This window comes from Montipora capricornis, chromosome 14 (genome assembly GCF_036669925.1).
Source record: "Montipora capricornis isolate CH-2021 chromosome 14, ASM3666992v2, whole genome shotgun sequence".
NCBI classification, from domain to species: Eukaryota; Metazoa; Cnidaria; class Anthozoa; order Scleractinia; family Acroporidae; genus Montipora; species Montipora capricornis.
Window position 1 is genome coordinate 49,721,929 of NC_090896.1, and position 26,040 is coordinate 49,747,968.

The 26,040-nt window shown below is 38.3% G+C and overlaps 3 protein-coding genes across 3 annotated transcripts in view; 2 read left to right on the plus strand and 1 right to left on the minus strand.

The window, feature by feature from the left end:
• Positions 1-290: 290 nt before the first annotated feature.
• Positions 291-11,683, plus strand: LOC138032622 (protein disulfide-isomerase A6-like). The gene is made up of 8 exons (XM_068880333.1): positions 291-442; positions 523-664; positions 2,911-2,968; positions 3,806-3,898; positions 4,299-4,338; positions 4,416-4,531; positions 5,011-5,123; positions 10,641-11,683. Exons 1-8 carry the CDS (start codon positions 427-429, stop codon positions 11,404-11,406), a joined length of 1,344 nt encoding a protein of 447 aa, XP_068736434.1. The 5' UTR covers positions 291-426; the 3' UTR covers positions 11,407-11,683.
• Positions 11,684-13,448: 1,765 nt separating this feature from the next.
• Positions 13,449-19,518, minus strand: LOC138032623 (zinc finger C2HC domain-containing protein 1A-like). The gene is made up of 8 exons (XM_068880334.1): positions 19,440-19,518; positions 19,285-19,361; positions 18,424-18,564; positions 17,460-17,720; positions 17,022-17,139; positions 15,709-15,864; positions 15,152-15,392; positions 13,449-14,345 (listed from the first exon to the last, which is right to left on the minus strand). The coding sequence occupies exons 1-8, from the start codon at positions 19,456-19,458 to the stop codon at positions 14,072-14,074; spliced, it is 1,287 nt and encodes a 428-aa protein (XP_068736435.1). The 5' UTR covers positions 19,459-19,518; the 3' UTR covers positions 13,449-14,071.
• An 81-nt stretch (positions 19,519-19,599) lies between these two features.
• LOC138031274 (U5 small nuclear ribonucleoprotein 40 kDa protein-like) overlaps positions 19,600-26,040 on the plus strand; it is a 23,558-nt gene continuing 17,117 nt past the window's right edge. The window contains exons 1-8 of the mRNA XM_068878967.1: positions 19,600-19,727; positions 19,883-19,939; positions 20,114-20,186; positions 22,122-22,215; positions 23,011-23,176; positions 23,362-23,415; positions 24,639-24,707; positions 24,929-25,049. Coding sequence (XP_068735068.1) covers positions 19,617-19,727; positions 19,883-19,939; positions 20,114-20,186; positions 22,122-22,215; positions 23,011-23,176; positions 23,362-23,415; positions 24,639-24,707; positions 24,929-25,049 — 745 coding nt within the window. The 5' untranslated portion in view covers positions 19,600-19,616. The remainder of the gene's footprint in view (positions 19,728-19,882; positions 19,940-20,113; positions 20,187-22,121; positions 22,216-23,010; positions 23,177-23,361; positions 23,416-24,638; positions 24,708-24,928; positions 25,050-26,040) is intronic.

Sequence of the window (26,040 nt, forward strand, 5' to 3'; positions counted from 1 at the left end):
AAAATCTTTAAAACAAGTTAAGAGTCTGTGAAGAAAGGCATCAACAATACCTAGATGGAAAGTACATTTTAATTTACAGGACAAAAATCATGATGTGAAAATAGTAAGCCTGATAAGGATTTAAGCAAATTATTTCGCTCACCTTGATTACGATCTTTGTTTGCGAACTTCAGAGGTACGAATTTTTATGGTCGTAATCCAGTCTGTTGCACTGGATATTCACAAAGGATGTCTGATCTTTGTTTATGGGCCCATTGTCAAGTCATCAGCGGTAAGCCGTACAAATTTAGATAGATAATTAACCAATGAGAGCGAGCCACGAGAGGCCGGTCTCTTTGAAGCTCTGCAAAAACTTTCTCGCTTGTAGTGAAGTTCGTTCTCTCTTTGGAGTGTGTTTTAACCAGTAATCTTTTAAATTCTCCAAGAATGAGTCTCATTTACGGTTGGTTTGACCCTTAATCCCTTTGAATGTTACGATCATTTACAGTGGCGAAGATCTTTTTGTTCGTTTTTTTTTATCAGGGATTCTGTTGTCGTGTATCGTGTCTTTGGGCAGAGCACTTTACGGTTCCCACACTGATGTCGTGGAATTGACAGCCAGTAATTTTAATTCTTTGGTTATGACTAGTGATTCAGTGTGGCTTATAGAATTCTATGCTCCTTGGTAAGTTTTTGCACTACTCTGTGTTTTAATGTGATTTTCATTTTTTTATTGTCCTTCTTCTAAAGTTAAGTTAAGATAGAAATTTAAAGTAAGGCAGCTTATAACAATAAATTGTTATTAGAGTTGATTGGCTTGCAAAATCCATTAAATTGGAGACTGGCATGGGATGAGAGTTAAGCAAAAGCACTGCAGATATGATGGTCAGTTTTTTGCGAGGGGCAGCGTATCAAACTGCTCAAACAGAATTGTTAATTTTACTTCTACATCTACTGCATTCACATGTTCCAGAACCTAACAATTCCATTTGATTCATGGCTGTTTTTACTTACCTCACTTGATATGCTAAAACTCCTTTTTTGTGATGTTGCTGCTGAGCCAGCCATACTTTCAGTTTTGATAAAATGCTGGTAATTAAGGGAAAGGGGGAGCCCTGGTTCCTCAATCAAAAGTCTTAGAGTACGAAACTATAGGGGACTCGATGAAAAATCCCTTCAAAAAGATCTCCATGATGTACCGTGGTGGGTCACGTCACTTTTCAACGATATAGACTATGTTACTCACGCCTGGGAACTTCTTTTCAAAGACCTTCAAAGACGTGCTTGACACACACATACCCACCCGAACAGCCAAAATTACCAGTAGGAAGGAAAGCCTCCCCTGGGTCACTGGAGAAATCAGAAAGGAGATGAATAAACGATACAAATTATTAGACGGCACGAGCAACACATCTGGCTTTTGGGAAGAGCTAGTACAAAAGAACAAGAAACAAAGTGACTAGGATGTTACGCGAATCCGAATCCACATTCTGGCTGAACCAGTTTAAGAAAGCCAAAAATGCAAAAGATTTCTGGAATACAGTTACCGAGGTAATGAACTTGCAGCACAAAAAGCATAAACAAATTGGCCCGATGCAGCACTCATCATCATCTGAACTTATCACTAGCAATAAGGAAAGGCAGAGCTTACTAAACGACTTCTTCGTGAATAATGGCAAAAATCTCGCCAACAAATACTATCCCCATGAGTATGAAGTTCAAACCACGGATCTGAGCGACTTCTATAAGAGAGTGACACCTACAATCAGTGATCTCTCATCTTGTAAACTTAGGCTTGCCACAGCATAGCCAGTTTGAGGCAAACTGGGGCACATGGTGCAATTCAGTAGAGAATAGTGTGAAATAAAAGGTGTGAACATGATCTACTAGCCTAGAGGAGTATTTCAAAATAAAGGCCCACCTTCAACCGACAGGCTTTTCGACCATTTGTTTTTTGTTATGGAAATTCATATTGCTTGTCGTAGCAATCTAATTGGATGAATCTCGGCGGTTCGGGCGGAATTGTTGTATATGAAAATTGTTCTGAGGCACACAGTTCCTGTTGGTTGAAGGTGGGCCTTCAGGTGAGTTCAGGCAATTACTGATTGTTGGCTGAGCAAATGAAGAAATTAACATCCTTGGATGTGAAAATCTTCTTTTTTGTTTGGCCCCAGCTGTTCAAAAGGTGGATAATGCTATCCGTTGGTTAAATCACTATTTATTGGATAGCGCAATTGGTTTCACTAATACTTATCCACTGGATAGTGATTTGTCCGGCAGATAGCGCTATCCGTCGTTTGAACAGTGGGGGCGTGGTCAATATTATATGACAGAACTGAGATCTGTAGTAACAACTTGTACAGTGTAGAGTATGGGCCTCAGTTGTTTAAAGAGTTAAGAATGCTATCCACTGGAGAAGTCACACATGTGCTAAAACCTGTTGGGGGTTCACATTTTGTTTTGTCAAACCGCTGGCTACACAATACAGCGTGTCACTTTGCACTAACTTTTGGTATGTTGTCGCAAAATTGGAACTGGATTTTTTTAAAAGTTTAAGCCCTAATGCAGCATTTTCTCCTGAGTTATAATTCGTTGATTAACAGATCTTGAGTTCAGCAGAGTTATATAACCTTGTTGCTGTATTGGCTTGATCATACAACACCAAACCACTATGCACTTAACAATCCTTAGGGAATCTGACATAAAACAAGATTCCTGGAGTAGGTTATTTTGATATGCATGACAAGGTCATGCAACAGAACTGTTTGATACCAATAAAAAAACCAGACTGGCTTGCATTTCCTTTTGCATATCGCTTCCCTCTCACCATCTGTTTTCATTTAGACAAAAAGGTTCAGGACTTTTTGGGAAGGCTGAAATTTCAAATGTTGTAAAATCACTGTCCTAAAGCAACTTTTACTTTTTTAAAAGGTGTGGACATTGTAAAGCATTGGCTCCTGAATGGACCAAGGCAGCCTCAGCATTGAAGGTTGTATACTCTTTTAATAGAATCATCAATTTTATGAAAAGGGCATTTTCTTGTATCTTAGAAGGAATTAACAGGAATTTACATTTGTTTGATATCGCTAGTGAAGTGCTGTATTGGTTAAGACTCAAAACATGTGGAATCTTGAAAAAAGGAAATTTATGGAAAGTTTACCCAAAGTACATGTAGTATTACATATATGAAGGGCTGGAAGCAAAAAGCTATTAAGTGACATTGTTCAGCCGATTTTTAGTTGTGCTCAAAACTAGCCCAAATTGTAAATAGTATTTTTGCATAGCTTATTTCTCGAACATAAATCTCAAATTGGTGAAAAAGAATACCAGGGCAATGTTCTTTAGTTAATTTCCAGTCAACTTGCAAGATTTGGGCTAGTTTTGAGCAAAACTAAAAATCGGCCAAACATTGTCACTTGCATCCAGCCCTTCATATTATCTTTCACAGATGTGTCATGGATATTATTAAGGCAACCAATCATATCATAAATTAATAATAATTATTATGATAAGACACTGTATCAGTTAGTTTCATGTCACTTGCATAATGAAATCATTGGGATATGCTCAGTGCAGTGGGTTGAGAGGTCATCAGCTGAAAAGCAAAAGAGACCTGTATACATCCCTTAAGACAGTCTGTGTATAACTATCTCAAGAATCTTTATGGCCTTATTACTGGGAATAAATAGAGACCTTCTAATGGTTAAATTAATAAATTCAGTGGTAAAAACCTCAAGAAACTTCAATTAGGGGAATGTTGACAACTGGAAGGGAAAGGCTACTTAACTTCTATTTATGTTTTTTGTGTTATTTTGTATCTTTTCAGGGTGTTGTTCAGGTTGGTGCAGTGGATATGGACAACCAAGCAAATCAGCAGTTAGGTGGCCAGTATGGAATCAGAGGATTCCCCACAATAAAGGTAATTTTCTTGGCTGGGAAGATCTGCTTGTGTCTAAGTTGTTATAATTTTACTGTGTGACATCTTGTTTTGCATCTAACTTTAGCAAACTATGTATATTTCATGCACTGTCAGGAATTCCTCCAGTTGCATTAGGTTGCCAACAAATTCCCTGAGTCACACACAAAATGGTGTTTCAATTTTAATTCTTTGCAAATCTTGTCTCGTTCACCTCCACTAAATCGCAATCAGGGTTTACTTTCCACATCTGATGTTAGTATGTAAATCGTAAAGTAATAACTAGGACCCTGCCTCTGACACAGAAACAAAGAGGGCAGCAAAGTGATCAACCCTTCATTAATGCTGTGTATCCAGACACGTTGATGCATTTAATTGTAAGCTCTTCATGTATATTTTGTAGGTTTTTGGAATCAACAAGAACAAACCAGATGATTACAATGGTATGGGCCGTTAAACATGGCTTTTTTGGCAATCCATCGTAAAACTATATGTTGATTGAGGTGCATTTATTTCCTAGGGGCAAGGACTGCTCAGGCTATTGTTGATTCTGGTTTAAGTGCCCTTAAATCTATGGTAAAGGACAGGCTGTCAGGTGGTGGAAGGAGATCTGGTTCCGGTGGAGGAGGACGACAGGTATGCCTAACCCAAATTGATAATTCATGAGCATTAATATCAGGAAATATGCAGCACAGAGCAGCTGAGTTACATGTACATTACTGATGGAATGTGACTTGTCCTGAGCAGGTATTTTTTGGCTGTCAAAGAGTCAGTAAATTGTCCAACCTTCACTTGGCAATTGTATTTAAAAGTCAAGGACCACCCACTAACTGATTAGAAATAATTTGTCTACTTTCTCCATTGGACCCTGTTAACCAGTGCTATTCTTCAATGTGGTACATGATGTTTACCATTTACCTTGATGAGCTATTAAAATCAACTAATCAGCCATCTTGTGTTTTTTTATTTCACTAAATCTATTAAGTTCCTTGAGCAATCTATGTTTCATGACGCAGAAACAGTGACATGAACACTGAAATTTATCAGTGAGGCAGTATGTTGAGTTCTTGAGGGCATTACCTGTTGTGTTGACAGTCGTTTCTTCTTTGGTACAGGACAGTGGAAAAGCTGGAAACCAAAAGGATGTCATTGAGTTGACAGATGGAAATTTTGAAGCGGAAGTTCTAAATACCAAGGAATTGGTTCTTGTTGAGTTCTTTGCACCCTGGTAGGTACCGTGAAGCTCTACATAGAAGTCATGCACTTGTTGAAAAACTGGGTAGGCCTTTCCATTGGGTTATTATTAACCATCTAGCTGTCCAAAAAGGCAGAAAGGTAAAATGATTCATATGTGTGTTGCTACTGACAGATAATGGTGGTATGCATTGTGTACATGTTAATCAAGAAGCAAATGTTTGGGGGTGGAGTATTTTAAGGACGTTAGCGCCAAAATCTACCTACGATGAGATTTTCTTCATTTCTCGCCTAGAGTTAGGTCATAAAGTACTTATTCCAAAATGGGAAAAAAATTGGGGGTCACCAACTTTGTTTCCGAGAAAATGGCAGTGGAAAAATGCCTTAATTTTGAGAAATCAGTCATAATAGCGCAACATAGCCTCATCTGCTCATCCGTTGAAAATCATCAAAATAAACTGTTAGAGTGAAGATTTCCGTGCACAAGTTTTTAGGAGTGGGATTTTAGATAATTGCATGCCGCTAGGGATCTCGTAAACAGTAGAGTTCATCCTCAACTAGCCTTTCCGTAAGCTCTATCCATTGCAACCACTACCAGAATTCGATGGCACAAGGAAAGAAAATGTTAAAAAAGATAACTTCTTATGGTGGGACTTGTTTCATTTCATCGTATTTTGTACATAGTGAGTAAAGTGATTCATTATTTTAAAAAAAATAGGGGTCACCGATGATCTTAACGAGCAAAATCAATGTGATTTTGCAAAGCTCTTGGAAAATTTCATTTGTCACGTTTTTCCCTGACCTGTCAAGGAAGGACTGGATTGGAACCCAAGAGAGTATTGATCATTGAAGGGATGAAAGGTTTTTACCGAAAGAAAAAACTTTCTTGAGCATAGCAACAAAGTTTCTAGCAGGCGTCATCTTCATTTGGTTGGTGTTTTGTATAATATCTCTTCATTGCCATCATGCTCATCTTCTGGAGTATGGTTTTTGTGAAATTTAATTGCTGGTTGTTTCCACGCAGGTCCGCACTATTCAAGCGGACGAGGACAAAATTGCTGCTCTATTTTCACGAAAGTAAAGGAAAAGAACTTCAAAAACATGCATTCATTTTGAACTTAAGTTCGTAGCCAAGGGTAATAAAGACATTAAAAAAAAAAGCTGCCCCATATAATTAATTTTACGCAACGGTTACATACATACATACACATACATACATACTTAATTGACCACTCCCCATAGGGGCTTTTCAGGGCCAATGAAACACAACGAAACGACGGAACAGAACAACGACAATTGTTAAGAATCCCAACCGGCCGGGGGCAAACCAGTTGGCTATTTACAAGTGCAGCTGGGAAGGTGAACCAGGGACAACCAGGATCAAATTCAACTAGTGGTCAGAGCAGGTCTTGAACCCGGAATCTCCGGTTCTCAAGGCAAGCGCCCTAACCACTGGGCCACACTGCCTCCTCATCCTCAAGTTTTCCAAACTTTCAGCCACTACTTTTCCAGAGCTTTTCCATCCCGCTCACTTCACTTTAACGTTTAATGTTGATTTGCAAATAAATGTGCCATTCTTTTGCCGGCCTGGAATTTTTTCCAAGGCGTTTTTGTCGCCATGGTATTTTAATTTAACTAATGCTTGAAAAATATTTATGAAAGTCAAGTAGAGTAGTGCATGACTGATAAAACAATGCGAATATCAGTCGTGCAGTAGTCTACTTGACTTTCATAAATATTTTTTAATCAATTTTGACTGATCACAACCTTCTCTGATCCACCGCTGAGCAACACTTATTGTCCACGGTCTTTGCAAAAGTTTTAAAACCTCAACTTCACTAATGCTCGAAGTAATGCGTGACATATTACAGTCGTGTTACCTGCGCAGTAACGTTGCGCACAAACAATTACCACGGACGTCCTTAAAAAGCTTGTTTGTTATGTGACCTTTAAATGGTTGTGCATTGTCTCTCTAAGAGTCAGGTGCACTTCAACAAAATGCCTACATAGTAGTCTTTACTTTATTTTTTTGTTTAGAGAATGTAGTTGACAATTTGATGTGTTTGCAGAATGTATTTCCTGGTCTACTGGTAGTTTTTACATCATTTCTTTTACAAATGCAAGGTGTAAAGCACCCCCTGGGAAGGATGATAAACTAGTTGCTGGGCAACAGGCAAAAGGGCAACTGAAAATCAGAGTCCAAGGCAAGATTCAAACCTAAGACCTCCGCAACACCACTCGAATGCCCTTCCCATTGAGCTACACCTTACAATCAATAGTTGCATAAATATGAAATCTGAGGTGCCTGACTTTTGTTGACCCTGCAAATATATTTTATGTTTAAAAAACAATTTTACTCACACCCACTGGTAGCCATGTCAAGCTGACCGCCGCAAGCCTGGCCTGGCAATTTCAAAGCTTATTAAAAAATTATTATAAAAAACGTTCACTGGCTATATACAGTTAAAAACTTTCGAGCTTTCGGCTGTCAGGCTACAGCCTTCAATGGAAATCAATGGAAAAAATGATGACAACTACAATATATACAAAAATAGGTGAGAAAAAAAGAATATAAAAACGGGAAAAAATATTTGTCAAAAAAACTAATTGTTCTTTTTTAAAAGAATGGAGTATTGATTAGGGAGCGGCCTAGAATTGTTATCTGCATGATCTATTGAAGCGGTGTGCCAAGATTCCAGTGTCTTGCGGGTACGAGAAGAACCCTTGTCAATCACTTGGGAATTTTTAAAGTCAATAGAGTGATTTGAAGACCAAGCGTGTTTAGCGATGTTGGAGCCTCTTGCGTAAGACTTCACATTCCTCATATGTTCTTTTTTTCTGGTTTCAAAGAATCTGCCAGTCTCGCCAACATAACTCCATGGGCAGTCGGCACAAGATATTTTGTAAACCACGTTAGGTTGAAGATCGATCGGAGGGCGGGACTTAGGAGAGGGAAACTCCTGTTGTAAAGTCTTGAATGGCTTGCTGACAACTCGAATATCATGTTTTTTAAGGAGTCTAGTTAGAGGCTGAGAAATGCCATTAATATAGGGGAGGACTGCATAATTGGAGAATTCGGAGGGTGCAACCCATTTAAAAAACATGCAAACAAGTTCCTCAGGTGTTGGGATGGGATTTGTTCGCTGAGTAGAAGATTTCTTCTTTAGAATGTTGGAGATAACATTTTGGGGGTAATTGTTAGATCGTAGAGCGTCGATGACATGAATAAGTTCTTTCTCTTTTCCTTGTTTTGTGCTCGGGAGATTAGTTGCGCGATGTAACAAAGTCTCAGCTGTACTGGTCTTGTGTCGTTTGTCATGATGGGAGAAGAAATCTAGATACCTATCAGTGTGGGTTGGTTTACGGTAAACCTCAATAATGAGATCATTATCCTTACCCCCAAAATGTTATCTCCAACATTCTAAAGAAGAAATCTTCTACTCAGCGAACAAATCCCATCCCAACACCTGAGGAACTTGTTTGCATGTTTTTTAAATGGATTGCACCCTCCGAATTCTCCAATTATGCAGTCCTCCCCTATATTAATGGCATTTCTCAGCCTCTAACTAGACTCCTTAAAAAACATGATATTCGAGTTGTCAGCAAGCCATTCAAGACTTTACAACAGGAGTTTCCCTCTCCTAAGTCCCGCCCTCCGATTGATCTTCAACCTAACGTGGTTTACAAAATATCTTGTGCCGACTGCCCATGGAGTTATGTTGGCGAGACTGGCAGATTCTTTGAAACCAGAAAAAAAGAACATATGAGGAATGTGAAGTCTTACGCAAGAGGCTCCAACATTGCTAAACACGCTTGGTCTTCAAATCACTCTATTGACTTTAAAAATTCCCAAGTGATTGACAAGGGTTCTTCTCGTACCCGCAAGACACTGGAATCTTGGCACACCGCTTCGATAGATCATGCAGATAACAATTCTAGGCCGCTCCCTAATCAATACTCCATTCTTTTAAAAAAGAACAATTAGTTTTTTTGACAAATATTTTTTCCCGTTTTTATATTCTTTTTTTCTCACCTATTTTTGTATATATTGTAGTTGTCATCATTTTTTCCATTGATTTCCATTGAAGGCTGTAGCCTGACAGCCGAAAGCTCGAAAGTTTTTAACTGTATATAGCCAGTGAACGTTTTTTATAATAATTTTTTAATATGTTTTACCCTGGCTACGGTTCTTCTATTTTTAAATTTCAAAGCTTATTCAAGTAGCATTACACTTAGGACCAAAAATAACAAAAAACGTTCAATGCTAGTACATTATACTGGTATGGTATAAAAACTTAAAATCTTTGGGTGGGTGGGCAGGAAAGTCGGCAATGGCGGATGCAGATTAATAATATATGTTCACTTTATGAATATTATGTACTTTTTATAGATCTACTTTTTAGTATTTTATATTCGATTCTTATACTAAACATAAATTAGACATTCATTTCCATTTATAAATATTGTAAGTGCATTGCGATTAGAAATGGGCACTAAGCACGTTTGTCATTATATATAATTATTATTTATTATCATATGACCCGTACGGCCCTGCGCTCGCTTTCATTGCAAAACTATTGAGAAAATCCCCGTATGAGGGCCGTACGCGATGGCGCGAGCAGGGCGCCGTCCGGCCCTGCTAGGATCGCGTACGGCCCTCATACGGGGATTTTCTCAATAGTTTTGCAATATCATATAAATCCCGACTTTTCGGTCAAAATGAGCGACGTCAGTGAACATTCCGAATTTTGCTACCCTGAAAAAAAAAGGGAAAAGCATGGTGGTCATACATGTATGATAAAATGCTTATAATATTTGGCCCTCGGTCATGGTGCAGGGACCTCACTGCGCTCGGTCCGTACGCCATGACCTCGGGCCGAATATTTTCCGGTCCGGCCCTCCCACTCAGTCAATAAGTACATATTATTAAATGATGGATAGCGCTTTCTGCCGGATAAATCACTATCCAGTGGATAGCGTTACCCACCTTTTGAACAACTGGGTCCAGCTGGACACACAGTCCATTAAGAACCTAAAACTATGTCCCCTCCGTTACCCATTGATCCCTGGGAGTGAGACTTGACAGATTTTCTCTAACACCAGAAGATTTTGCTTGTCAACTAGGGGCATCCTAGGATGTTTGAAGTGTCGATGGGTTAAGTGGGTTGAAAACGTATCCATACTAGTCATACAGTTCTCTGAGAGTTTTTGAGAAAAAACATTGAAACAAGTTGAGCTTACCTATAGAGTGAAAATGTATGTTTAAAACCGAATCCTTGTATTAGTAATAATCTATTGTAGTTGCTTGGCAATGGGTAAAAAGACACTCAAAAATTAGAGACCTAGAGAGGATTTGAACCTACAACCTCTTATAACACTGATCAGATGCTCTGCCCATTGGGCTACAAGAACTCCTTGGGAACTAAGTCATTTACACTCAGTTGACTGCTTAAAGAAAGCTCACTGGGAGTGAGTTCTTGAAATAAAAAAAACATCATGCATGACAACCATAAACCTCAGTGTAAGGGTGTTTGATTTTTTCTATTCTAAGGTGTGGACATTGCCAAAGACTAGCTCCAGAATGGGCAAAGGTTGCAACTGAGCTTAAAGGCAAAGCAAAAGTTGGAGCTCTTGATGCTACTGTTCATACTGTTACAGCTGGCAGATACCAAATCCAAGGCTATCCAACCATTAAGGTCTTCAATGCAGGAGCAAAAGAATCTCATAGTATGGAAGACTATCAAGGCCCTCGGTCAGCTTCAGACATTATTCAGTTTGCTTTGGACAAGCTTGCTGAGTCAATTGAACCACCAGAAGTGTTGCAGATTTTAAATAGTCAGGTACTAAAGGAGAACTGTGAAGATAAACCAATCTGTATTGTTGCTGTTCTACCTCACATTCTGGATTCAGGAGCATCTGGAAGAAACCAATATCTAGAAATCATGAAGTCAATGGGAGAAAAATACAAAAAGAAGTTGTGGGGCTGGATCTGGGCTGAGGCTGGTGCACAATTAAAACTTGAGGATGCTCTTGGCCTGGGTGGATTTGGCTATCCTGCAATGGCTGCTGTCAATGCCCGCAAAATGAAGTATGCTACTCTGAAAGGTCCTTTTGATGATGCGGGTGTTGACGAGTTCCTTAGGACTGTATCTGTTGGGCGTGGCTCCACTTCTCCTGTCAAGGGTGCAACTCTGCCTAGTGTGGAGGAAACAGCTCCTTGGGATGGCAAAGATGGAGAGTTACCAGAAGAAGAAGACATTGATTTATCTGATGTAGACTTGGATGAGGATGAGGGTCAGAAAAAAGAGGAATTGTAAAGCCATGTTGATTAAAATCAGCACACTTGTATCTCGGCTGAATCGTACTTTCCTTGAAAATTAATGTTGTCTTTTATGTGTGAAAGGTACTCTTACTAACAATAATATTATTGAAATGCCTGCAAAAAAGCTCATTTTCAAACACACTGGATATAAAGGTGTTTGGAGTTTTAAGACTTGTGCATGGCCTTTAATAAACTGATTGTAGACTATTTTTTATCAGTGGTTGTACTTTCACAGTAGGTAACTTGCTCAATTAAAAGATGGATTTATATGATCTGGTAAGTTGTCTCACAATTTGGAAAGAATATCCTGAACAGAAGTAGTGCAACGCTAATGTAGGAAATGCTGCCATTATGAACCACAGAAATTCCAAGTTATAATAAAAATTAATAATTTAAATATTATTAGACTAAGTACAGTTTGCATGTACCGGTAATACAATGCATAAGCAATACCGGTATGTCATTTTCACCTGATGTAAGCAACATGAGTGAAATATCACAAAACGTGAAAACAAAATTACTAGTGTCATCTGAGTAGAAATAAAATGGGGAGCCAAGTCACACAACAGGACTCAGGTAACAAGGTGCTCCATTAAATTAACCCCATAGTTGCCGTTCCACTAGACTATTTACCCAGGGGAAACTGTCACTTCACCCAAGGGAAATCCATGTTATGTGTGTCACCCCATTACCCACAGTGAAACTACCCAGGGGTGATTACCTTAGAAACAAAAAAACAAATTTTAAAGAATTTTCCATGACAGTCCTGGTCTCGGTTATGCAAAGCATGGATAGTGCTATCCACTGGATAAATCACTATCCATTGGATTACTCAATTGGTTTTGCTAGTGCTTAACTGCTGGATAGTGATTTATCCAGTGGATAGCGTTTATCCACCTTTTGAACAACAGAGGCTTGGAGCCAAGTCTATCTAACCACTCGAACAGCAGCAAAGAGTAACCACAGGAAACCGCAGAACAGACAGGGCATGTAAAACATGTACAGCCACTGTAGGAAATGAAGTGACCTTAATTACTGATTCCTTCTACACATTTGTCTTAAAACAAATTGTCATATCATTGAAATATTGGTATCTTTGTGTAAGAAGCACAAGTACAGTACGACGGCCAGCAAATTAAACGCTTCGTGGTTCTGTGGCTCCATGATCTGAAAGGGAATTTCCTACAAAATGCTGCAGGCATAATGTTGATTTCAGGTAATTATTTCTAATGTAACCCGACTGGAACCCAAGCTGATCCCAACCCAAGCCAATTTATCCCTTGGGAACCCTTGGAATGAATACCAAATAATAATTATCTCACTTTTGTGTAGATGGTTCCTAAGGAAAATTAGATACTTAAGGTACAATGCAAAGTAGAGAATGAAATGCCAAGCGATTTAGCCCTCAAATGAAAGAAATGTATAATTAAGTCCAAATTATTTACGAACGATAGATATGATCCACCCACTTGACTGGAAAATTGAAGCAACTGTCACTTCATAGACACCAGAAAAATTCAGTCAGCTGCAACAGGGTGCGAACCCATGACCTCTACAATTAATGCCCATGCAACACACTACTAACTGAGCTATGAAGCCACACAGTTGGGAGCAGGTCAATTTATTGGGCTCACGTGTTCCCAAAAAGGACTAATGAATGGAAGTGCGGGTTACAGAGTGACGAAAGGTTATTATGATCCTGGCACTAACTGGACAATTTAAGCAATTGTCACTTTATAGACCACTGAAAAATTCAGCCGGCTTCAATGGGATTCAAACATGTGACCTCCGCAACAAACTTAACAAATTGATGTCAGTTTCTCATGTGTATGTCCTGTCATTGATCATGAATTGCGTCATAACATTGTCAAAGTAGCTGGGGATCCGCAGACTACTTTTACAATGTTATGATGAAATTAATGATGAATAACAGGACAGACGCATGAAAAACTGACATCAATTTGTTTTTTACAATTATAACAAAAAGACAGGGGGGCCAAAATAAGTCAAAACACGAGAAGAAAGCGAGACAAAAATGCAAGAAACTTCAATCTGATGCGAGCAATATCGCATCATTATTGCATAAATTATACATTTATGTGTCTGTCCGCTTATAGACAATAAAAATTAGCCAACAAGTGCACAAAAATTTTTGCAGTCATTGTAAAAAATCGGATTTACATGTACTGCACTTTTGATTGTTCTTGAAGGTTATGTCAAATGTGGCATACATTGTAAATACCTTCGACCTCACCACTAAGTCAAACTGAGTTGAAGCAGTCTTTACCTGGTAAAAAACCACATGCAACGGGCATCTCAAAGGTGTATTTGATTTGTGTCACTGGTGTGCAAAGCGAAATAGATCAGAAGCAGCGCCTTCAGCTGTTAATTTTACACTGCAAATCGAATTAATTTCCATTTCATGTCTAATGTCACAAACCATAAAAAAAACCCTCACTTTGCTGGCTCTGTGATGTCAAAGAGAAAAATGTTATAAAAACACATTTGTAAGCTATGATGACAAGTTAAAGTGAGCTGTAGTTAATGGTGGGAATTAAAGTTCAAATGATTATACTTTTCACCTGTCATCTACAGTCTTGACATGCAAACAAAGGAAAACCACTCGATTTCCTGAGCTGCATAAGTTTTAAATAGCGGGTTTATGTTACATCAATGTAAAGTCTCTTCATTCCACATTCACAGCAAAATTTAGCTTTTTCCACTGGATATTTGGTTCCACACTCGTGACAAAATTTAGACAATCTTTTGCTTGAACTGCCACCCTTTTGCCAATTGATACCATGCTGAAGTGTGGTCTTGTGAGATCTCTCTCTGGCAGAGAATGGGCTGTGATTTATTGTGGGGGACTGTCTCTGATCTTCATCCTCAAATTTATTTACGTGGGTAGGGCTTGGGTCTGTTGCCACAATTTGTCTGCAATATGAATGTTTTTATGATAACAGTACTATAATTGGAATACAAGCATTAACCCTTTCACCCCCATGGGGTTCCCCATTGACGAGTAAAATCGTCTAGCGTTAGAGTAAAATCTATAAGTGGCACCCTTGGGAGTGAAAGGGTTAATGGGGACATAGTTTTTGAGTGAATCTAGCTGTTGTTAACCCTTTCACCCCCTGTGGGGTTCCCCATTGACGAGTAAAATCGTCTGGCGTTAGACAGAGTAAAATCTATAAGTGGCACCCTTGGGAGTGAAAGGGTTAACTTGTAAACCCAGAGTGGAGGTGGAGGAAAAGGAGTCACTGTGGCAACTCTACATGGTGGTAAAAGGGAAATGTGAGTACCAGTATTTCAATGCAGCATGCATAGAGAACCAGCAACAAAAAAAAAAGCCCAAATAAACCTCAATCATTGAATTATTGGTAGGAGGTTAGACCTCCCAGTTCTATATCATTGCTGATTCTAAACTAAGTCAAAATTCTTTTCTATTTCTACAAAGTAACAAACATGACAATTGTGTAAACAAGTAGTGGCATCTTCTAACTTGATCGTGGAGCAAACCCAAAATTAGTGCTAATTAAGTTAACATTCCCCAAGATTATGATTTTTTGATCCAATTACTGGTGCTGTTACACTCATTGACCCTCAGTCCATAAGATTCTAGCATTAGAAAGCAGAATGCACAATAATAATAATAATAATAATAATGATAATGATAATGTTAGCAAAAGACTACTGTTTATTGATCGTCTTTCAGTAAGTTATGATGTAAAAATCCTTACCTTGTCTGATCTGCCAATGACAAAGGTCGATCAGGTGTGTCAGAGTAGTCTGAGGCTGAAGACGTGCTCCCTGATTCCATCCTTCCTCCTCTCTTATTATTCACATATTTGCCATTTAACTGACTTGATCGGCGGCCATATTTGGCTTCCCTTGTTTGAGCCAAGGGTGAGCATTCCTCATCAGAATCAAAGAGAGACGTCTGCTGTCTTTCACTTCTTCTTGTTCTGCTGGGAAACATTCCTGTCAAAAATGACTATTTACTGTGTGCTTTTAATAATTGGTAATTTAACCCTAAGTTTATGTGTCTGATGTGCAATGAGCTCCTTTTTTTAATAAAATTGAATTGGTTAGAAGGTCTTCAAGTTTTTCCACATTATCATGAAACCTACTATAAGTATTTTTTAATGATATTTATATTTGTTAAATTTTTTGATTCCATGAAAAAATACAGAGACATTTTGACAATTATTTGGATAAAGAGAAACATCAAAAAGAGCATGTCAATGATCTGTGGTTTAAGTTGTGTAAATATTAACACTGACACCGGTCACCTAACCTGTTCTTAGTTCATTAAGCCCCTTATAATTCCTCTGCTGTGTTGGTGAATCTTGTAACCTTTGTGTTGACATCGGGCTGCTACTTTGAGGCTGTTTCCTTTTAGCATTGGGTGATGCAAGGGGCCGTCTGCTGTAACCTGAGACAGGCATGCCACCTGCAGAGATCAGATATTTCTTTGAAGTACCATGACTTCAATGGCCCATACTTTTACGAAATGATGCATGACTTTTGACAGTCAGGGGCCATAGGCCCAATTAAATATAAATAAACATTGCTAGTGTTAATCACCCTTACTTGCAGTGGAGGACTGAATTGCGAAGGGCTCGGCTCACGCCATCGGGCTGAAAGCATACAAAGGCGCCTCTGGCTGCCGCTATACAGTTCATGTTTGATGTCGGAGCACAGCACCACAGCTAGATCTATGTTAATTAGCTGTGAGTCGATTTTGATGAGGGAGGAAAACCGGAGTACCGGGAGAAAAACCCTAGAGTCGGGTTGAGATCAACTGAAACTCAGCCCACATGCTGGCCAGGGCCAGAATTGAACCCTGGCTCGCAGTGGTGGGAGGCCCGATAGGAAACCACTAAGCCACCCTGACACCCAGGGTTCATACTCTTTTAAGCACTTCAAATTCCATGAATTTCCATGACCTTCTCTAGTTTTTTCAAAACGATCCTTATTTTAGGATATTACTCAGATAAAATTTGAATATATTAATTTAACATCCTCTGTCCGCCAAACTTCCGATTGTTTGATAGAACTCATCTGTATTTCATTTTATCATTGCTTTGACACTGCAATGATCAATTTACCATTTGTATTTATAACTTTCCATGGCCAACCATAAAATTCCATGACTTTCCAGGCCTGAAAAATTTTTATGAAATTCTTAAATTCCACGACTTCCCAGGTTTTCTATAACCCATACGAACTCTGGTTTATGTACATGTATGTTGCCTTCCTAATCCCTGAATATTTTTTAAAATAATGTGGTCTCTTTTAGGGCTCAAAAGCTTGGGCAATGCCCAGATTGGTCTCCTTTAGGGATTCCATTTAAATCCCTGCCCCTTCATGGGCAAAGTCCCCCCCCCCCCCCCCCCAGTACACAGAGTTTTGGACAAAGGCAGAGATGTCTCACACGTGACATTTAATTGAATGTACTACTTCATTACTAGTTTGCACATCAAATCTTGGTTTCTAAACCAAGATCAAGTGCAAATTGGCTGCGTTGAAACTCAGCAGATTTGCACCCACTTTTAACATTTATTTGGGATCAGATTCAAATGTTTGCTCAGGCTAGCTTTCTCTTACCAGCTCTAACACCAGTAGACATTAAATTTTGTTCTTGTTTCTCTTTTGAAGATGCTTGTCTGGATTTTCCTGCTGCTGACCCTGTGGAACTTTTCTTTCCAGGAAGAGGTGGTTTATACTAAAACAATACAGTTTTTATAATTGTCTTTTGATCTTACTTTAAAGTAAGCAAAATACACAAAGACGCTTTACAAATGGATGGCTAAAAGGTCAAACACTAATAATAGTTAAGAGATTAGGAACAGGTTTCAAAGCAGCCAAGACATAAAAGTAATAAAAACAATGCAAAGTATTTGTTAAGTATTTGTCAAGCACCCAAGTCAGGAAAGAAAAGTTGTGCACTCCCAGAACTAATCAAGCTGCATAATTTTCACAATTCTGCCCACTTGAACCCTGAGAAATTTTATAACACTCTGTTGCCCAATTGGTAATTAATACCTGTTGCCTTTTCACCAGACTGGCTGATTTTGCAGATGAAGTGTTGCCTAAGCGACTCTTTTGCTCTTTACAAAATGTAATGTGTCTTTCGGCGGCATGCTCATTGAAACGTCGACTGCAGTGAGGACACTGTATGTAGTCTGGGTTAACAGCTGCACGGGGTGGAGGTGGAAGTGGTTTACCAGCTTTCTGAACCATTGTTACATTTCTCGCAGCTTTTATGTTTGAGATGAATTCTTCATGCTTCTGTCTCCAGTTTGACTTTTAAGAACATGAACGAAATGTTAGCTAATCCAAAATCCAACAAGATTTACAGTTTAATTGTAACAGTTATTTTTGCTTTTAATTAATACCAATAACATTATTATTAAATACTCTAATATTAAAATTTTGTATTAGTTCCTTTCACTTTCTCTTAGAAAAAGATTAATCAAGCCTTTGTATTGAAATAGTAATTAACAACTCGTGTTTGTTCGACAGAGTAAATTATTGCTCCCTTTAAAATTAACTGAAATCTCTTTTGAACCACCTCATCTCGCACTTTTCTCTGCTTCCCTGTTTTTCACTTCAAATTTGTTTTCTCTCTACTATATTTTGACTGTTATTTGTTGTATTTATTTTCCAGATTCTTTGTTTCTTGTTTTTGCTCTGTGAGCCTGTTATAATATTATATACAAAACAGACTGTTGAGAACACTTTTTGTCAACTGCAGGCTACCAGTAATACTTCCACACACAGCGTTAGTTCATCATTAAACTCAAGTGTCATTGTTGTTGTCTGACTGGTTGTGAAGTGTTCATCTAAAAAAAATTCTTTTTAACACCTTGAGTATCACATAATTTACTTCATTCTTTTAAGGAAACTTAAGATTTAAGCCCACAATATACCTCTGGCATGCACCCAGATATAGAGAAACTCATTGAAATGTTAGAATAAATGAACACTTTATGCTATATCAAATTACCTTCTTTGCACGAGATGCTAGCTCAGACTGGGACTTGGTAGGGCTCCTTGAAACATCTTTTGGGAGCTCAGATGTTCTTTGTCTTGATGAATCAAATGGCTTTCTCTTTTTCTGCCCTTGACAAATCTTTTCATGTCGTACCTGAAAACAGAAAAATTGCTACAGTAAATAATGTTAATAAAAAGCAATTAGTAGTAGCTATTTTGACTACAGTAGTGACAAATATATGGTGGCTCTAGCTTAGCAACTAAAGTAAAATGTAAATCAGGATGTGCAATGACCACATGGACAAGGAGGAGAAGGAGGAAAAATAAGGGATGGAACAGCTAGAGAGAAATTATCCCGGCTTATATGGGGAGAGACAAGAGTTTGAAAGACAAGACTTGCAGCCTTGTGCACTTCATGAACCAAAAAGCACTGAATGCAAATTAAGAGATTTTGAGTTTACTCCACTTAGGCATGGTACTTTAAGCAGAACGTCAACCATTGCCTACAGTTTAGTATTTGACAGTAGTGGCTGCATTTTGCTGCTCATTGGATTCAAAGCAACTCGGTACCATCTTTTCCTCTGTACTAAGATTTGGCTTCGTTTGTTATTAAAGGAAAAAACTGCTGTCTTCTTCTCGACTAGATTTTTAACCTGGAGTCAGCTGAGGTGACATTTTGATCGGTACCTTTCTGATCAATAATATTTGCAAGGAGATCGACAAAGAGCAGACGTTTTTGTATATCCGGTTGTAAAACCTATGAAATAATATTGGACAATTTTCAGCACCGCAAATAAATTATTTAACTTAGCAACTGTATTTGTTCATGATCATTTAAACGAAAAAAATTAACACCAACTTAATAATTACGTACAAGAACAGTTGGATTGAAAGTTCTCCCACAAGAGGAACATTCAACGAACTTTGAAGAGGATCCTGTATCGCGAAAAGCTGAAAATAACAATAAGAAGAACCGAGTTCCAGAGATATTCGCTAGTGTTGTCTGACCATAACATCCACTAGGTTTACCATCAATAACATCCTCCATTTTGACAATGCATCGGTAACCATGCAGGAAGAAGTAAACATGTTATGTCCCATACACGAACGGGATTCCACTTGTCTTGAGCCCGCAAATTGCCCCTCGTGAATACACTTTAATAACCCTACTTAAAGTACATACCCTCTTGGGTAGGTGTTGGAAAGATGGCGTCGAAGCGTAAGTTTGCTAGTGAAACTACCCAAGCTCTTATCCCTGTAAAGAAACAAAAGCAGCATCAAGTATCTCTTTTAAACCAAGGAGGCGCTATACAAGCGGTATGAGTCGATGTTACTGGGTTTAATTTTCCTTTTTGTTTTACTGTCCCGATGTTGGTCACACGTGGCTCAATTGTGAGCTCTTTGAAGGTCAGTTGCACTGTGATATTTATCAAACGTATTACGAGGTTAATATTCTGCTGATGTTTTGCTAGCTTCCTCAAAGAACTTCCAGCCTTGACGCTCCTATTATGCTACTTAGTGGACATGAGGTTTGTAGTAGAAAGACAAACGAGCAGTACTGTTGTTTAAACCTTAAATTAAAGGCTGCAGGGCTTACATGTACTTTTAAAAGATTAGCTTTCAGGTGGTGTAGAATATCGTCTATTGCACCTCTTATGGAAAACATTGAAAAGACATTCCCTCACACTATTTGCCTTGTCTAGGGAGAGGTTTTCACTGCAAGATTTCATCCCTCAGGAGATACTTTGGCTTCAGCAGGGTTTGATCGACTTATTTGTAAGTAAATGAGGTTTACTCAATTCAACGAATGTCAAACAATTCGCTTGAGTACAATTTGCCCAGAGTTACTGGGTGTTAGCCATTCATGTGAAAAGACATCAACTATTGTAGTTGAAGCAGTGTTCTCTCACAAACAACCAAATCTGCTCTAACGACTTATTTGTAAGTAAATGAGGTGTCACACAATTCAACAAATGTCAAACAATTCACTAAAAGACAATTAGCTATATAGCCCAGAATTACTGGACGATTAACCCTTCATGTGAAAAGACATTAGCAAACAATCAAATCTACAATGTAATTCGTCCTGAACCAAGAATAAAAAGATTAAAAAGATTCAAAGTCTTCTTTTATGGGTTTAGGGTTAGGGTTTGACTGCAGACACTAGAATACAAACTATTGCTTAAAAATTTCTCCTGTGTGTGATGAAAAAAAAATTCATGAAGTCATTTCGAATTCTTCTTCTTTATGGCAAAAGGACAGCCTGTTGGTACACTGTGGTTAAGCTGATAGAAATATTGGAAGATTTAGGAAAAGATACACGTAGATCTAATATGGTGACATTCTCAGTAATATGTTCTAGATCAACAGATGCCAAGTCGTCCTTTCAATTCAGCATGTACATGTAGCAGAACGATTTACACTCTGAAATGATTGCATGGAAAGTTATTTCATTCCACACTTGAGATGTTTTATCGTAACACTTTGTACGATAAATCCTAACAATGGCAGAGTCCATGTTCTCGGTGCTGACCAAAAGAAAAGTGGACTCTGGGGACGAGATTGCTTTATATCTTGTTAAAAATCCTGTCTTTGATTGTTTTTCTTTGGACAATACAATTTTGGGATGTTGTGATAAAGTGAGAGATCTGGTCATCATTTTAGATGATAAATGCAGCTAAAGACAACATATTACTGTTGTTGTCTACAGTTACTTTCACAAGCATCATTCTGTTCCACTGTAAACTTTGTGTGGTTTGGGTGTTGAAAAACTTGCAATGTAGGGCTATGGTAAGCTAAACTTTCACAGGGAAGGAACTTAGGTAGAAAGGTGGAAGTGATCCTTACACTTAACTGGACAAGTTAAGTTTCGGTTGGGAACAAGTCAGTTTGTTGTTTGTTCCCATGAAAGAAATGACTGTATATTTGAAATGTGGGTTATGGACGGAAGATAGACGGTAAAACATTACTGGTACATACATTTCTTTCATTAAAGTTTCCTAAATATATGTACATACATGTATGATTGTATTCAAAAATATATTGGGATGGAGATGTAATCCTCTTAAGGCAGTGGCCATTGATTATTGGAGACAATTAAGTAACAATATTTATTCTATGAGGGCACACTGGATATGAAGTGATACAAGTACTGTAGATAACCAACGAGGCACGTAGTGCATAATTGGTTATATTATCATGTTACATGTATATCCAGCAAGCCTGAGTAGAATAATTGTTTTATTAAAAACTCCATGGTGTTCCTGCGGGTAATATTGTCGACCAAGGCATTGATTTCTGTCTATCCCAGCTCGAAAATGGCTTTTGTCTGCCATTTTTTCTGAGATCTGCAAAATGTTTTCAGCTTGCTCTTTTGCTGATACCTTCCTTGACCACATTAGGTACTGAACTGATAGCCTGTATCGGGCAAGCCAATGAAAATGCTGGAAATCTGATATCCGTAGTTCAGTTTTTAGTAATTATTTTTATCCTCAAAATTGGCCTGATTTATTCTTTTGCCTACTTTAACCCTTTCCCGCTTAAGAGTGACACATTTTACGCTGTCTAACATCAGGAGGTTTTACTCGTCATTGGGGGCCCCCTCGGACTGGAAAGGGTTAAGAGTCTGGAAAATCTTCATGGTCTGAATGTAGGAATAGGAGTAAGTTCATTTTAGAACTGTCTCATTTTTTACTGCTTTTTTTTCTCCAGATCTTTGGAATGTATATGGGGATTGTGAAAATTTTGCTGTACTTAAAGGTCACACAGGAGCTGTCATGGAACTTCATTTTTCTTTGGATGGAAGGTAGGGCTTCAAGACTTGGTTGTATGTTGTATTTTGTTCCAGCTATCAGTATTATAAGATGACAAAGGTTAAACACAAGTTATTTTAGTGTCCAATTTTGTACAGTTCTGTACCCCTCTTTCATACAGTAGGTAACAACAAGTTTGCTGACCAACTAATTTCATCAGATCAGATCAGTTGCATGAGTACTTCAGACTAGCTGTACCAGGCTAAACCCCTTTTGTGAGGTCTTGTTAAAAGTGTTTATGGTCTTTGAAATAACTTGCAAAATGTATGATTTAGTTGACTCTCCAGTCTTTAAGCTCTAGACCCAGGCCATGTCAAAACAGTTGTGTACTTAAAGGGGTGGTGAATGCTATAATCCGAGACTCGCCTAGACTGACCTAGACAATGAGACCCTTGGCTGCAAAACTAAGACCGAGACCAAAACATCCAAGACTTAACACCAAAATAAAAGGAGTAAATGGTAAATGCAATATAAACAAGACTTTGAGACTCTTCACAAAGGCTGTCGAGATTTCAAGACCGGATGAAGCGTTTGCTAGTGCCAAGATTTTGGAGGTACCATTCGCCACTCCAACTTAACTTTGTACATGTAGGGTGTTGAAGGACCCACTCATTGTTTCCAAACAGAAGTAAAAGTGGTTCTGAGCTCAGAGGCTCAGGTCAGCTGCTGCTTTGCATGTCTTTATTCAAAAGTCTTTTAAAAAATACGCAGTTTATTAAATAAGAAGCAAGTGAATTACTTGCATGTATTTATCATTCCTGTCTCTTTGTTGCAATCTTTTTCATTAGCACAATGTTTACAGCCTCGACAGACAAGACTTTAGGAATTTGGGATTTTGAAACAGGGGCAAGAATAAAAAAGCTGAAGGGTCATAGCTCATTTGTAAACAGTTGTTTTCCTTCAAGAAGAGGTCCACAGTACATCGTTAGTGGAGCTGATGACTGTACAGTTAAGGTACACATTTATGGCCGCATCATTCTCTATCTGAAATAGAATCACAGTATTTCTGACTAATATTGTATGCTGAAAAGTAAAAATTATTACATGTAGGCCAATTGTGCTTTCGCTTGAAGATTTGGTGCTTAACCCCACAATGTTCATTCATTTTTACAGTATATATTACTGTTGTTAAATTTCAGTTATGGGATACAAGAAAACGAGGTTGTACACAGACATTTCAGAACATCTATCAAGTAAGCCGAAAGGATTTACGTCTTACATAAATTTTATTGGTTTTAACCGCAACATTTCAGATAATGAAGAGGGATAACCAAACATCACACACTGTATACTGAGCTGCAGTCTGAAAGTTATAATAATTAATATTACTAATACTATTCTTTGCCTTAGACAAGGTATAATAATCAGATAATTAATTTTTAAAAAGTCATCAGATATTTGATTTTTAACTTTTCTGGCAAATGGTCTTTTAAAACCAGTGCAGGGGGTAGTTATTGCATTAGAAAAAGAATGGGATTCAGGAGAGCTGCAAGTCTGGTAAGCATATGGCTTTTATACAGGAGATCATGGGTTCAAACCCTGGTCAAACCAACAGCAGTAACTGTTGTAACTTGTAATTTCATCTGCAAATGGTTAGCCTTTCAACTCTTCTCATATGAGGACTGCAGTATTAACCTTAGGTCCGTCTCACATCCTTTCATGTTAATCAATGCTGTCGGACATAGTTTTTCGGTGGATGTAGAGGTTGTTAGGCCGTTGACTCCTAAACTGCCCACCATTGACAAGTAAAATCGTCTGGGTACTAGACAGAGTAAAATCTGTTACCTAAGTCTCGATGGGTTAAAGAACCCTCACACACTGTTGATGAAGAGTGGGGGGTGGGGGGGGGGGGCATCCCCAGTCTTGTGGTCTGTCCTCCATTCACATTCACGCATAGGTTGGGTGGGTGTGTGAGATCAAAATTAATGCTAAGTATGGACTGATAGCGGCTGTCAGGCAGCTTTATACAGTAGGCTGACATCCAATCTCATCCCAGATAAAGATGAAATAGGGTTATACACTGTAACATACTGCGGCTGAGCATCTTTTATTACAGGCCAAGGGCTTTCATAGCCCAAGGAGAATACTAGGCCTGGGCTACATGCTTACATCAACCCCTTCTTCGCACTTTTCTTTCTAATGTTTAAAATTAATATCATTTTTCTGTACAACAATAATTATTGCAAGCTGTCATGGCTAGTGAAGATGACTCTTAATTAATTAAAATAATTAATAATAAATTTGTCAGTAAACATTTAAAGTACCCGTGACCAAAAAATCAATTCATATTTTTCTTTAGATTTCAAAACTATGTTAACAAAACACTAAGTGACCCACGTTTTAAGCCTTGATTTCAAAAAGACAAGTCTTTATTTTAACTGTAATTTTCCTGTAATTTAATGACTTTCATTTTCAGGTTACAGCAGTGTCATTCAATGATACCAGTGATCAAATAATTTCAGGTGGAATAGATAATGAAATCAAGGTACATGTACTATTGAAGCACTGTCTTGAAATAAGTCATTCTTATTGCCTTCTTGTTGTTAGCTGTTAGAATGCTTTTATTTATTTTCTTGAAAATCTTTTTTCTTATGGAGAACTACCGGTATTTTACTAATGGGGATTCATAAACCGTAAACATACTGTACATTGTAGACCTTGGACAGTGTTTTTCCTAATGGCATTCTTTTAATATTATCTGGACAGGTGTGGGATCTTAGGAAAAATGATGTCTTGTACAAGATGTCTGGACATACAGACACAGTCACTGGACTGCGCCTCAGTCCTGATGGCTCTTTCATACTTTCCAATGCAATGGATAACACAGGTTTGTAAAAATGAGAGCATGTTATGTATTGCAGTGATGTATCCACAGTGTGTCATTGCATCCTGGGATGCACTCGTTTTCCTTTTGGAGGCATAGAATATGGAACAAAGGGTCCAATTGGACGCAGAAAAATTACAAACGCCAGGAAAAACATTTGAACGGCGTATTTCACAAGGAAATTGAACATTCCCATTTCTCGCAATGGAGAAATGAGCCAATGCCTTAAATTTCAAGGTAAGCTGTTATTTTCAGATTTTTGCAGTCAAATGATTTCATTTGTCAACAATTACTGTATGTCCAGCTTGAGGAGTTAAGTTTCGAATTCCCATGTGTTGTGTGACATGATCTGAGCTGTTTTTAATCGAGACAATCGGCCACACTTTCGATCTGCCGCCAGTGATAATTAAACATTTCATTCGAAGTTCAGTTTGTTGCATGCTTCCCAAGCGAATTTCAAGCATCGGTTTGCTTATCGTGAGCAAAATGACAGAGAATCCCAAGGGCGAAATATGTTAAATTTTTGTTTTGTGCGACCCTGTTGATATTAATTCCGGGTGCGCACCTGTGATTGTCTCGGTTCTTGTTTTGCACGTAACTTGTCTGCTTTGCAAATTATGCAACTTTTTCAGGGTTAGTGTTAAAAATAGATTGTTGAACGTGAAACTTGAATGTAATCAGTCGCTTGATTATTAACATTGGCCATGGCCAAGTCAAGGCAGCACGGGGGCTGACTATGAACTGTGTATCAATCGCCCATTATTGTTTACTCTTTTGTTCCCAACTTACACCTCAAGCGTTTTTTAAATAAATGATGCTCTTTTTTTATGGAAAACTGAGATTCAGATCTGTTTTTTTTTAATTGCTGTGGAGATCTAGATCATTTATCAACTGGAGCTAATAGTTCCTACAGCGTACGGATTCCTCAAGGCGTTTTCAGATGTCGTCGATGGAGCTTTGAAAGCCCACACCTTTTGATCGATGAATCAACGGG

Coding starts and splice junctions, on each gene's coding strand:
- LOC138032622 (XM_068880333.1), top strand. Junction 2,969..3,805: donor AGGCAGCCTCAGCATTGAAG/GTTGTATACTCT, acceptor GTATCTTTTCAG/GGTGTTGTTCAGGTTGGTGC. Junction 5,124..10,640: donor GTTGAGTTCTTTGCACCCTG/GTAGGTACCGTG, acceptor TTCTATTCTAAG/GTGTGGACATTGCCAAAGAC.
- LOC138032623 (XM_068880334.1), bottom strand. Junction 18,565..19,284: donor CTTTCAATCCAACTGTTCTT/GTACGTAATTAT, acceptor TTCTGTTTTCAG/GTACGACATGAAAAGATTTG. Junction 15,393..15,708: donor GCTTAATGAACTAAGAACAG/GTTAGGTGACCG, acceptor CATTTTTGACAG/GAATGTTTCCCAGCAGAACA.